Source organism: Myotis brandtii, unplaced genomic scaffold (genome assembly GCF_000412655.1).
Source record: "Myotis brandtii unplaced genomic scaffold, ASM41265v1 scaffold1204, whole genome shotgun sequence".
Taxonomy (NCBI): Eukaryota; Metazoa; Chordata; class Mammalia; order Chiroptera; family Vespertilionidae; genus Myotis; species Myotis brandtii.
Genome location: NW_005354186.1, coordinates 544,050 through 557,731, shown reverse-complemented (window position 1 = coordinate 557,731; position 13,682 = coordinate 544,050). Strand labels below are relative to the sequence as shown.

At 55.8% G+C, this 13,682-nt stretch overlaps 1 protein-coding gene across 1 annotated transcript in view; it reads right to left on the bottom strand.

Annotated features, from left to right (window-relative positions):
• Window positions 1-857: 857 nt before the first annotated feature.
• PADI1 (peptidyl arginine deiminase, type I) overlaps window positions 858-13,682 on the bottom strand; it is a 46,467-nt gene continuing 33,642 nt past the window's right edge. The window contains exons 11-17 of the mRNA XM_005858730.2: window positions 13,319-13,426; window positions 12,672-12,823; window positions 10,010-10,154; window positions 9,125-9,218; window positions 6,616-6,695; window positions 6,253-6,378; window positions 858-2,875 (exon numbers count right to left, since the gene is read on the bottom strand). Of these exons, the coding sequence (XP_005858792.2) occupies window positions 2,642-2,875; window positions 6,253-6,378; window positions 6,616-6,695; window positions 9,125-9,218; window positions 10,010-10,154; window positions 12,672-12,823; window positions 13,319-13,426 (939 nt within the window). The 3' untranslated portion in view covers window positions 858-2,641. The remainder of the gene's footprint in view (window positions 2,876-6,252; window positions 6,379-6,615; window positions 6,696-9,124; window positions 9,219-10,009; window positions 10,155-12,671; window positions 12,824-13,318; window positions 13,427-13,682) is intronic.

Genomic DNA, 13,682 nt, shown 5'->3' with positions numbered 1-13,682 from the left:
TCCGGTCTCCCAGTTTCTGGGGGGAAGTTCTCAGAGAGAACTGCTGGGCTGCTGGGTCCGGTGACAGCTTCACGTTTTGGGCTGTAAAATGCTTGGTGGCTGACTCCGCTCTGGATAAGAGTTTGAGCTCAGGAGGAAGTCCTAGACAGCCTCCTCAGCCCACTGTGAGCACCGTTGGGAAATAGAAACAGGAAGTGAGGGGGTCCCCCCGCACCGGGCACTGGCCCACTGCACTGGGAACAGAGCCCCAACTCTCCCTTTGGCAGCTACCCAGGCCTTCACCTCTCCCCAGTTATGACCAGCTTTTAGGAACAGATCGGTGGCTCGTTCAGACTAAAGTGCCAATGGCGGATGGCAAAAAGTTTTTGCCTCTAAGTCCACAAGAAAAGTGAATATAAAGTGAATGAGTGGGTGAGTGAGTGAATGTCAAAGGGTGCGATCTGAGGCAGCAACCTGTGTGTGGGATGTGAGGGGAGATACTTTCAGCCCTGAAACCAGACCGCTGAGTAACGCAGTGGCTTAGAGGCAGAAATGAAAGGGAATCAGTGGCCTGTGGCCCCGGGCACCAGTCCCGCAGGGGACCCTCCGGCCTCAGTCAATAGCCCCAGTGGCCTTCCCTCTGAGAGACGCGGAGGCAGCCCAGGAAGGGAGATGAAATGAAGAGGCAGGGCCCACCTCCGCTGGCAGCCATCTCAGCAGGGCCTTGGCTCCAGGCAGCGGGCATGTGCCAGCCATCCTCCTGATGGAGCAGCCCGCCTGGCTGCCTGGTGGTGTGGTGGGTGAAACTTTCTTCCCTCCTCCTCACAGCCCAACAAACAAAAGCGAAGGAGGCGGCCCCTTGAAGAAATACATGTTGACATTTTTATTAATCAGAAAGGAGGTGACCAGTCACCCGGATCATTTTCAGAGGGGACATCAGTGTCCCCCAGCAGCCCCTGCGGCAATCCCAGCGCCTTGCACACCCAGCGCCGCTCTAGGGACTTGCTCCCCATCTCTCTGCAGTGCCCCCTCCCCTCTCCGCCCTTTACCCCTGGGGTCTCAGCCCCTGAACATCTCCCTTCTCCTCTTGGCTCAGTCTAGGTTTCCTCGTGATGACGATCAGAGAATGAGCAGGTAAGACCAGGGGCTTGCAGATGGGGTCCCGACAGAGCCTTCTGGAAGGGGAAGGTTCAGGTACGCCACCCTCGCCACCTTACACCAGAGCGGCTCCATTTTTATTCGTTTCCTATGTTGGGTTTCCATGTAAGTGTCTGATTCCTAATAGAGTTTAACAGCAGCTGGCTCAACCCAGGCCTCACCAGGGGCCGCTGAAAACCCCGAAGGTGAAGGCCCAGGGGCTGGGGGCCCCCGAGGTGGCCCCTCAAGCAGTGGGAGACAGAGCAGAGGTCTGCTCCCTGTTGCCCAGGCCTGTCTGGGGCAAGGGCCACCTCTCACCCTGCACTGGCCAAGCCTGCCTGCCTGTGCACGGCCTGGTGACCTCCCCCGGGGCCGGAGCATTAATCCCTGTGGCAACTGTATCTTCCCTTCTAGACGCGGGGACACAGGGCTGACACAGGGGTTTACCCACAGGTGAAACCCAAGCTCCGCTCCGGGTCTTGGGGTTGCTGAGAGAGCCTGGGCAAGCCTTTCCCTCCCACTGCCGGCAGAAGGAAGGGAATAATTAGAGACTATTAAAGGGAATTAAACCCCACCTTCAGAGATAGCCTAATGGCCCCCCACCCTCTTCTCACATCCGGGCCCCTCCCTGCTACATCTGGAACAGCCGGCTGCCCTCACATGCAGAGTCCAGAACCCAAGGCCCAGGAGCCCGGGACGCGGAAGCCCGGCCCCCGCTTCTGTCCGGTGCCTCAGCCCTCTCTGCCAGCCTGGCATCCCCCCTCCTGCCAGGCTTCCTGCCGGGCTTCCTGCCTTTGATGCCCTCCCAGGCCTCTCTTTGACCTCGTAGCCTTTTTGAGCTGGAAGCAGCCAGTACTCGTAATTAAAGGCTTTCCACGCAGATAACAAGCACCCTTCTGAGGAAAGAGTCAGGCATGAAAGGGTTTTTGTTGCCTTTTTTTCCTTTTAAAGCAAACCCTCCATGCTGGCTACTCCTGTCCTATGTAAACCGGCTGAGGGGGCTGGGAGGTCACGGCCAGGGGGTCGCCTGCAGGAGAAGATAGCCCAGGTCCTTGGCCCTCCAGGAGCCACAGGTGGCCCAGACCCAGGGCCCTCACGTCGGAGCCCAGGCTCCCTGAGCCCCATTCCTGGTAGTTGGAAGAGAGGACGACAACTGGCAAGCACAAAGGGCCCGTCAGGACAGAGGGGGAGCGATTCCAAGGGGGCGCCTGCCTAGGCCACGCATCGCCGCCCTTGAACACGCCAGAGCTGTTGGTCTTCTCCAGGCCCCCTGGGGGCTGTGATGGAGAGGGGAGAGGGGAGACTGAGGGTGGTCCTTCTCGGGCGGGGCAGGCTGCTCCAGAAGTGAGGATGTGTGGTGCCCATCCCTGTGTCCCCGTGCCCACGGTGGCCAGCACGTTTGCAGGCACTTGAGGGATTGTGCCTAGTAGGCCTCCCCCTATGGAGGCCAGGAAGAGGTTCCTCGCTTTCACTCTGGCGGGCTTCCCAACAGGTGGGCAGAGAGAATGGCGGGTAGGGAGCAGGCTCAGGGCACCATGTGCCACCACTTGAAGGAGAAGGGCTGCCGGCGCACGTTGGTCCCGCAGTGGATCTCCCCGAGCAGCTTGTGGTAGGACAGGAAGTCGTCGATGAAGATGCAGTGGAGGCCCAGCGGCTCCAGCAGGGACCGCACCTTCTCCTCCAGGCAGCAGCGGCCGTTGATGATGGGCCCGTAGGGCTTGGGGATGCCCAGGTACTTGCCTAAGACCACCATGTTGACCTGTAGAAGAGACAAGGCAAGAGGGAGGCCCGGCTGGCTGCCGACACCTGGCACATGGGGAACCCTTCTGGCCTGTGGCTCTGGCAGACCCATCCCCAGGTCCTGTCCCACCCTGGCCAGCATCCCTGGGCCATCAGGGCTGGGGCTCCCTCAGAATGAAGGTCCTGCCCAGCTGGCGTGGCTCAGTAGTTGAGCATCAACCTATGAACCAGGAGGTCATGGTTTGGTTCCTGGTGGGGGCGTGCAGGAGGCAGCAGATGGATGATTCTCTCTCATCATTGATGTTTCTATCTCTCTCTCTCTCCCTTCCTCTCTGAAATCAATAAAAATATATTTTTTTAAAAAAAGAATGAAGAAGATCTATAGAAGCAGAGAAATAGATTCATGGTTGGAAGAGAGGATTGATAACCAGCAGGGCTGTTAGTAACATACATGGGAGATTTATATAAAGACACACCGTCCTCTACCACTTTCTTCCATCCATCAGAAAACTGTCATAACAATTTGGTTAGAATAAGAGTTTACCATCATCTGTCAGAAACTTGTACAAAAAATATGCCATTGCCCTAGCTAGTTTGGCTCAGTGGATAGAGCATCAGCCTGCGGACTAAAGGATCCCAGGTTCCATTCCGGTCAAGGGCACATGCCTGGGTTGAGGGCTTGATCCCCAGTAGGGGGCGTCCAGGAAGCAGCCAATCAATGATTCTCTCTCATCATTGATGTTTCTGTCACTCTCTCCCTCTCCCTTTCTCTGAAATCAATAAAAAAATATTTAAACACACACACACACACACACACACACACACACACACACACACACACCATCTACACGGTCTATGGTGTGAATGTCCTTGTGGGGCTAGAGCATTTGTTCAGTGTGCAGCTTGCTCAGCTGTCCCTGGAAGCCCGGATAATCCCGGATAATTATCACCATGTATTGAGTACCTACTATGTGCCAGATATAGCATCATTAAACCGCACAGCCTTCCTCTGAGGCTGTGATTAGGACAGGTTTGTAACATGCTCAGGCCACACAGAGAAGTGGGAGACTGAAATTTGGTTTGGTCTGACCCATACCAAGACTCACACTCTTTATCCTCTGCCAGAATGGAGCACTATGGCGGCCTGGGGCTGAGGCTGGGGCAAGGGGCTGGGAGCCCTTGGGGGCACCTGGGTTTATCTCTGGTGGCATCTCTGCTTCCCTATTTGGGGGCCCTGGCTGGGGGCCTAGAGGTGGGGAAGGGACATCTCCCCAGTGCAGGGTGTGAAGGTTTCTTAGAGGAAAGGTCAGCCCTGGCTTGATGGCCAGAGGAGGGGACATTCTGGTCAAGGGCACATGCCTGGGTTGAGGGCTTGATCCCCAGTAGGGGGCGTCCAGGAAGCAGCCAATCAATGATTCTCTCTCATCATTGATGTTTCTATCTCTCTCTCTCTCCCTTCCTCTCTGAAATCAATAAAAATATATTATATATATACCATCTACACGGTCTACGGTGTGAATGTCCTTGTGGGGCTAGTGCTTTTGTTCAGTGCACAGCTTGCTCAGCTGTCCCTGGAAGCCCAGATAATCCCGGATAATTATCACCATGTATTGAGCACCTACTATGTGCCAGATATAGCATCACTAAACCGCACAGCCTTCTTCTGAGGCTGTGATTGGGACAGGTCTGTTAACATGCTCAGGCCACACAGAGAAGTGGGAGACTGAAATTTGGTTTGGTCTGACCCATACCAAGACTCACACTCTTTATCCTCTACCAGAATGGAGCACTATGGCGGCCTGGGGCTGAGGCTGGGGCAAGGGGCTGGGAGCCCTTGGGGGCACCTGGGTTTATCTCCGGTGGCATCTCTGCTTCCCTATTTGGGGGCCCTGGCTGGGGGCCTAGAGGTGGGGAAGGGACATCTCCCCAGTGCAGGGTGTGGAGGTTTCTTAGAGGAAAGGTCAGCCCTGGCTTGATGGCCAGAGGAGGGGACATTCTGGACCCACTTCTAGAGGCCATCTCAGTGTGGGGTGAGCTGCCCTGGACTCTGTGGCATCCCATTCTCCAAGCCCTAGCCCCTCACCCTCAAGTCTGCCCTGCAGAGCCATCTAGGCTGGGAGCAACATTAAGCTGGGGGGTCTCAGGTCAGCTCCATGGCCTTGGCCCTGAGCGACCCACTTGCTCACTAATGGGCCAGAACTTGCCAGGGAAGGAGTAAGGCCAGGAGACTAAGGGGAGAGAGAGGAGCCAGGTGCAGGGTTCAGGACCGAGCCAGCCAGGTGGGCTCCTCCTGGATGAGGACTCAGGAGACGGGAGGCTGCCCCCTGGCTCGCTGGGGACCGTGAGCAAGCCAACCCCTACCCTCTGTGGCCTCAGTTCCCCCATCTGACAATGAGGGGTTAACCTAGGCATTCCCTAGGGGCCCTTCCAGTAAACACAGACTGGGACCCTATGTGTGTGTTGGGGGAGTGGGCTTCTGGCAGGTGTGGGCAAGGCCACAGCCAAAGGAGGGCTGACCAAGGTCATGGGCTCTGACCCAGGCCTTACCAGCAACCCTCAGCCAGGCCAGAGCTGGTCGCCCCTTAGGACTCTGATGTCCAGTACGGTAGCAACTAGCCCCCTGTGACTGTTAAAATTCAAATTACAGTAAAAGTTTGGTCCACCACACCAGCCACATTTGAAGTGCTCAGTAGCCACACGTGGCTCAGTGGCTCCCATGTCATGTTGTGCAAATACAGAACATTTCCATCACCCCAGAGAGTTCTAACGGCACTGCCTCAGGACGGTGGTTCTCCACCAAGGGGGATTTTACCCCCCGAGGATTGCTGCTGGCATCGTGTAGGTAGGGGACAGAGATCCCCACATCCTTTCCCAAGGGAATAATGGGCACTTTGGCCAGGACTGTGCCGATAGCATCGCTCAGGCCCCTCCCAGGGGCCAGGCTGGTGAGCTCACAATCTCTCACCTGCTTGTCAGCTGCCGAGCTAATGACAGCCCGGGAGGTGGCTGCCACCTGCCCCACCTGCTGGGCCCAGGAGCCCCACTGGGGAGCAGAGAAGGCGGCTGAGGCCCAGAAACGGAAGCCCCAAACCTTTGGAACCAAACCACACTTCCTTTTCCCATTTGGGGAAAACCACGCCCTGAGTTGTGGGGCTGCGGGATGTTGTGCAGCGTCCCTGCCCTCCCCGACTGGGTACCCCTCACGGAGGCAATCCAAACGGCCCGGGTTGAGAGCCCCTGATGGACGGTCTGTATTGGCACAGAAAACACACACATGCTGGAAGGTGCGGGCCACCCCGGCTGTGCCATCTGTCCCTGTACGGGGGGCGCTCTTCTGCGGAGGCCCAACGGGGTCCCCACCAGGCCCCAGGAACCAGAACAGCCCCATGCTCTCACCATGTCGGGGAAGAAGGCTTCTGCGTGGGGGCCCCTCAGGTAGAAGAGCTGCGGGATGTCCACGATGTCCCGCTCCGTCAGGCCCAGCTCCCGCTTCAGCACCTCCCGGTTCCAGTCGATGCATTTCTGGGGGAGCGAGTAAGGATCCAAGGCTTGCAGAGTGCCTACTGTGTGCAGCCTCTGCGCCTTTTGGCTCCTTTTAGCTCCTTTGATCTTTGTGCCATTGCTCCCCGAAGGTGGGAAAACTGAGGCTCAAATGGCCTTCCCTAGGGCCCTACCCTACCCACAGGTCTCAGCAGCCCCCAGCTGCTCTCTCTGGATGATGGGGGACCCCCAAGAACAGGCAGCGGGCCTGTCTCTCACCTGCACATAGAGACTGTCGCTCTGGAGGCTTCTGTCAGCCAGCAATTCATTAATGCTTCTCTTCACCTTCTCCTCTAACCCTGCAAGAGAGAGAGAGACTGTCCATGGGCTCAGGGAGTCCTGCCCAGGCCACCACGGGCCCAGGCCTTCATGATCTGGGCCAGAATTTCCTCCCCACCTCAGTGCCAGGGCCTGAAGCAAGGATGGAGAAAGCCAGAGATGGAAACCCTGATAGGACCTGGCTCTGGCTGCCAGTAAATCCTGGGGATGGATCACAGACCCCTTGGGAAGGGTCACCTGGGCTCAGGGCCTAATCATCTCCATACAGTTACCATTACTGAACACCCACCGTGTTCTGGGAGTCCCGCTGAGTTTATTATTAGCCTTTAAAGCACTGCCAGGTAGGGTTCATTATCCCCCCAATTCAGAAAAGAGGAAACGGAGGCACTGAGAGGGTCAGAACGCATCCGTGATGTCACAGCCAGCAAATGGCAAGACCAGGATTTGGACCCAGGTCTACCCAGGCCGCAGGCCACTCCACAGCCCTTCCCAGGCTCCATTCCTCAGGGGAGAGCTCTGAGCTCTGTGGGAGGGGAGGGGAAGGTCTGTCAATTCCCAAAGGAGGGTCTACAGAGAGGCCCTGACCACCCCCCTGGCTGCTGGGCCCTCTTCCCTTAAGCCCCTAGCCCTGCTGCCCCCTGTGGCTCGGCCCTGGGAAAGCCACTTCCCTCTGAGTCCCGGTTTCCTCATCTGTGAAAAGGGATAAGGAGGGGGCGTGGGAGATCCGAAGGGGGGAGAACGAGTGCCCGGCACAGGATGGCACAGGGGCATGCTCATTGCTTCCTGTTCTTTTCCTCCCCCGGGGTGTGACCAGGAACCGCCCACTGTATGGAGGAGGTCACCCCATTGGGTGTGCCTAGGGCAGATCACCACCTCGCAGCTCCCTTTCCTAGCCCAAGAGAGGGAGAGCCTCATCCTTAGCTCCCACGTGAGAGTCAGGAGAATAGTGACGTCAGGCTCTGAGCGCAGATCTGCAAGCAAAGGGCCTGTAGACGGGCACAGTCAGGAAAGGCATCAGCGGTGCCCAGGGCTGGCAGTGTAAGGGCAGCGTCCCCGCAGGACGCCTGGGTCATTGGCACTCACCATCAAACTGGACCGCCTTGCCGTAGCCCTCCGCTCTCTTCTCTTGGAACAGTTTAAGGCAAGCGCTGGGGCTCGCCAGGAGCAGCCGGAAGCCCTGGCACAGAGGGAGGGAGAAGAGCTCAGTGCACGGGTTCCCCTAGATGCAGGAGACCCCAAACTCAGGAGGGGCCTGAGTTCAGAGGCCAGACCGCGCACGGGACACTCAATCTCCACCTCAGCGTCACCCACCGGCTACAAAGAACTACCAACAGGTCCTCCAAGCTGGTTCAGGCCTCTAGGCCCTTGTCCATGACATTCTCCCTGCCTGGGGGTCCTTCCCTGCTTTACCCACCTGGGAATGCAGCCCCCCTCCCAGGCTGCTGGCTCCCTGAAGGCTGTGCCCTCTGGCCATCTCTGCAAGGCGGTAAACTGAGGGATTAACATATTGGCCCAGAGCCCACTGTCTGGGTTTGATCCTTACCCTACCTGTTAATTGCCCTTCTGAGCCTCCGTTTCCTCATCTACGAGATGGGGGCAATGATAATAGTCACCATCAAACTGGACCGCCTTGCCGTAGCCCTCCGCTCTCTTCTCTTGGAACAGTTTAAGGCAAGCGCTGGGGCTCGCCAGGAGCAGCCGGAAGCCCTGGCACAGAGGGAGGGAGAAGAGCTCAGTGCACGGGTTCCCCTAGATGCAGGAGACCCCAAACTCAGGAGGGGCCTGAGTTCAGAGGCCAGACCGTGCACGGGACACTCAATCTCCACCTCAGCATCACCCACCGGCTACAAAGAACTACCAACAGGTCCTCCAAGCTGGTTCAGGCCTCTAGGCCCTTGTCCATGACATTCTCCCTGCCTGGGGGTCCTTCCCTGCTTTACCCACCTGGGAATGCAGCCTCCCTCCCAGGCTGCTTGCTCCCTGAAGGCTGTGCCCTCTGGCCATCTCTGCAAGGCAGTCAACTGAGGGATTAACATATTGGCCCAGAGTCCACTGTCTGGGTTTGAACCTTACCCTACCTGTTAATTGCCCTTCTGAGCCTCGTTTCCTCATCTACGAGATGGGGGCAATGATAATAGTAGCCACCTCATGAGAAGTAAATGAATTAAAACATGTACACAACATAGGTGCTCAGTAAATGTTACCAACACCCCATTGGGTGTGCCTAGGGCAGATCACCACCTCGCAGCTCCCTTTCCTAGCCCAAGAGAGGGAGAGCCTCATCCTTAGCTCCCACGTGAGAGTCAGGAGAATAGTCGTCAGGCTCTGAGCGCAGATCTGCAAGCAAAGGGCCTGTAGACGGGCACAGTCAGGAAAGGCATCAGCGGTGCCCAGGGCTGGCAGTGTAAGGGCAGCGTCCCCGCAGGACGCCTGGGTCATTGGCACTCACCATCAAACTGGACCGCCTTGCCGTAGCCCTCCGCTCTCTTCTCTTGGAACAGTTTAAGGCAAGCGCTGGGGCTCGCCAGGAGCAGCCGGAAGCCCTGGCACAGAGGGAGGGAGAAGAGCTCAGTGCACGGGTTCCCCTAGATGCAGGAGACCCCAAACTCAGGAGGGGCCTGAGTTCAGAGGCCAGACCGCGCACGGGACACTCAATCTCCACCTCAGCGTCACCCACCGGCTACAAAGAACTACCAACAGGTCCTCCAAGCTGGTTCAGGCCTCTAGGCCCTTGTCCATGACATTCTCCCTGCCTGGGGGTCCTTCCCTGCTTTACCCACCTGGGAATGCAGCCTCCCTCCCAGGCTGCTTGCTCCCTGAAGGCTGTGCCCTCTGGCCATCTCTGCAAGGCAGTCAACTGAGGGATTAACATATTGGCCCAGAGTCCACTGTCTGGGTTTGAACCTTACCCTACCTGTTAATTGCCCTTCTGAGCCTCGTTTCCTCATCTACGAGATGGGGGCAATGATAATAGTAGCCACCTCATGAGAATTAAATGAATTAAAACATGTACACAACATAGGTGCTCAGTAAATGTTACCAACTTTTTATCAGTGTCACTTCACAAGGGTCTTGGCTGAGTGGTGTGGATCAGAGGAAACACCCGGTAAGTGTGAGAATGTGTGTGAGTAGTGAGCCACTGAGTGCCCCCCTGACCTGAGCTCTGACCTCCTCCAAGAAGCCCTCCAAGATTAATGCCCCCTGGCCTCAAGGGTACCCTGCCTCTGAGCTCAGTATGGATTAGGTGTTGAGTTGGTCCCAAGTAGCTTTGCCCTGTTTTGTCCCCTCAGGTCAGGCAAGGGCAGAGGTGGCTCACGCAGGAGAGGGGGCACACCTTTTGGTCGGAGGTGGGCACGAAGGTCAGGAATTCGTCCACGTGGCCCACGGAGAGCCAGTCAGAGTAAAGCTCCACGGGCGCCTGCACCTGCTGGGCCTTCAGGAAGTCACGCACCACCTTGGCCATTCGCCGCCCACCTGTCCTGTCGGGGGAGGGAGAGAGCGGCCATCACCTCACGGTGACCTGTGGGTGTGGGGTCAGACGCAGGGCCCTGACGTCTTCCACAGCTCAGCGTTTTCGAGGATGTAGCGCGTCTGAGGATGTGGAATCTGCATTTTGACAAGCATCTTAGCTGACTCAAGAGAACCGCTGCCCCGCTCAGTTTGTGGTTCTTGAGATGAAGTCTGAGCATTTTCAAACCACCCTTTATTAGCAGAGACAGGGAAGGAGGGAGGGACGAGGGTGGCCTAGAACAGGGGACAGGGGACAGGGGAGCCGGAGCTGGAGTCCCAGAGCTGTGGGACACGTTACCCAGGCAAGGGCTATGTCCCTGTTTCACAGATGAGGCAGCTGAAGCCTTGTCTAAAGTCAGAACAATATATACTTTCCTTGACACAAGTAACCATGTGCAAACACACGGTCAGAGATTTTTTTCAATATGTTTTACATAAAAGGGATCATATTTCTTGCCCTGGCTTGTCAGTGTAAGGACATACGGGTGAGCTCCCAGCCCGCATCCAATCTGGTGGTTCTACCTTAAACAGAACACAACCCGGCCTTTCCCAGGCTCCTCCTCTGCCACCACCCAGCCAGTGACACCTCCCTCACCTAAATAATCCCAGTGGCCTGTCCCTTTCCCTATTCTCTTAGCTTTCAGCCTTGCTCCTCCGCAGCTTAGCCAGAGGGAAGCTTTTAAATATGTCAGAGCATGTCCCTCCTCAGGACAAAACCCTCACATCCCTCCCATCTCACTAACTGTAAATGCAAAGTCTTCACAAGGACCTGCACAGCCCCACCAATGCTGACGTCCCCCCTCCTGCCACTCTCCTCTTCACTCACTCAGTTCCGGCCATGCTGACCTCCTGCTGTCCCTCGAATATAGCAGGTACATTCCTACCTCAGGGCCTTTGCACATGCTATTCTTTCTACTAAGAATTGCTGCCCACTCCCCACAAGTTTAACGCAAATGTTTCCTTCTTCCACTATGAGGCCTTTGAAATTAAAACAATCCCTCAACCCTCTTACCAGCTTTATTTTTCTCTACACCATCCGGTACTACTTGGCACACTTGATGTCTTATTGTCTGGCATCCCACTAGGATGCAAGTTCTAGGAGGGCTGGGATTTTTTGTCTATGCTCACTCCGTATCTCTTATATAATAGGTGCTGAAAATATGTTTGTGAGTGATATTCATTCCTTTGAACCACCGTGTGCTATATAACTCGAATATGTCATAGACAAAGTCTAGAAGGAAGTCCCAACAAGGTAGAACCACCAGATTGGACAACACTGCTTTGATTTTGGGGATGGGATTGTGGAAAATATTTTTCTTGTATTTTTTTTTATCTTAATAGAGTGCTGGTAATTTTATTTTAGATGGGATTGTGGAAAATATTTTTCTTGTATTTTTTTTATCTTAATAGAGTGCTGATAATTTTATTTTATCTACTTATTTATTTATTTAATCCTCACTTGAGGATATTTTTCCTTGACTTTTTTTTTTTTTTTTTAAGGGAGAGTAGAAGGGAGAGGGAAAGACAGAGAGAAACATCGATATGAGAGAAACACACCCATTGGTTTCCTCCTGCATGTGCCCTGACCAGGGCAGTCTGTAACCAAGGTATGTGCCCTTGATCAGAATCAAACCCAGAACCCTTTGGTCCTCAGGCCGACACTCTATCCACTGAGCCAAACCAGCTAGGGCCAGTGTTGGCAATTTTAAAAGACTTCTTACAGAACAGTGAGATGGTGGAGAAGCATTAGACTTTAAAAACTGCACATGAGCAGAAAGTGGCAGGAATCAGAGACATGGAGGGTAGAGGAAGGGCAGAGTCCCTCCGAGGGGTGCTCGGCAGCCATCTGCCTGGAGGCAGGGGCATGGACCAGAGGACGGCAACCCTGGAGGCATCAGACCTGGTCTCTGAGCTACATCAACGCTGCCACCAGGAGGCAGGATTGCACAGGGATTGTTCTAAATGTGAGCGCAGAGAGCGGAGAAGCCACGATTAAGCACGGAGTGGCATTTGTTGAGCACTGTGTGCCGGCCTGAGGCTCCTCACACTATCCTAACCAGCCACCCGCTCACCTGCAGCCCATGCCGACCTCTGGGCCCTTTCGAGCTTGGCTAGGACAGCAGATGTTTGACCTCCTACAGGGCGAGGGCAACAGATCTATCTCCTGCCTCTGCATCAAACTGCACATCTCCCCAGCTCTTCTGATTTTCAGGAGGCTGGGAATCTGGCTTTTTATGTGAGGCCTCCTGAGATATAGATATAGACGTGCATGTTTCACTAAGCGCATACAATTCTAGGCAGGCCGAAGACCATGAACATCCGTTTGTGAGTTTCCTCCTAAGATGCTGTGACCTTCCGAATGGAAGAATCTAGGCCTCTGAGTCTTTGATTCTAGATTCCACTTCTCGGACTGGAGACTTGTGTTCGTGGTGGATGCTGCGGTCAGTGCCCTCCGCCCTCCGCCTCCCTCCCGCCCGGCCTCTCACTTAGGAAAGTTGCTGCCGATGAGGATCCGGCCCAGGGGGTACTCCTTGCCGCCCACGGTCACCGGTGGGCTGACGTCCAGGTTGCCGAAGGAGTCGAGGCCGGAGGCGCCAGCGAAAGGGATTTCCTGGGTTACGTATCCAAAGTCGGGGCCCTGTGGGAGGACCAGCAAGACATACACCGCCCCCCGCCCCCACAAAGGAAGGGTCAGTTAGAACAGGAAAACCACCTCTATCCACTGTTCACAGAGTCCCCCATTCTCTGAGCGCCCTGCAATTCAAGCCCAAGCCAGTAAGAGAACAACCACTAGAAAAGCCCCCAGTGTTTGGAAATGAGGCGACACACTTCTGGAGACGCTGTGGGCCACAGGCTACGTCCAAGTGGACATTGGACAACCAGGGCTGACCCTTCTGTTGGCCCCGCCTTGCGGGAGAAAGGTCCTCAAGAAGATTGTATTAGCTAGCCCCTCCAACATGGAGCAATTTGCATTATATTTGCATATTTGCTCAAACCTCCTACTGACACCCCATTTGCCATAGTTCACCACCTGTGTCCTTTTGCCCCCTAAAGGACCAGGACTCGGCAAAACCGATCGGGTCCTACAGCAGGAGCCACCCAAGGGTTTCCCACTCTGCCCTTTGCCACATACCAGGATCCTATTATAGGAGAACTCCTTCAGGCCCCTGTCTCGGGGGGAGTCAAAGACCACGGGGAAGGATTTGTGGGGTGCCTCCACGTAGCCAAATTCCATCTCGTCCTGGGAAGAGAGACGAAAAGACTCCAGTGACCTCCTTGGTATGGTTTTTCAGAACGGGGTGATCCCCCCAGGCCTGGGGCAGGACGGGGCAGCAGATCCTCCCCAAGATCTGGGGGGTGCAGGAGAGGCAGAGGTGAGGCCCCTTGGGAGCCTGGTTGGGAGAGAACTCTGTCTGGGACCAGGGCATTTGGAGGGAAGCAGGAGAGACTGGGGTGCTGCAGGCAGCGGGAAGCGTTCCGCTAACCTGCATACTACA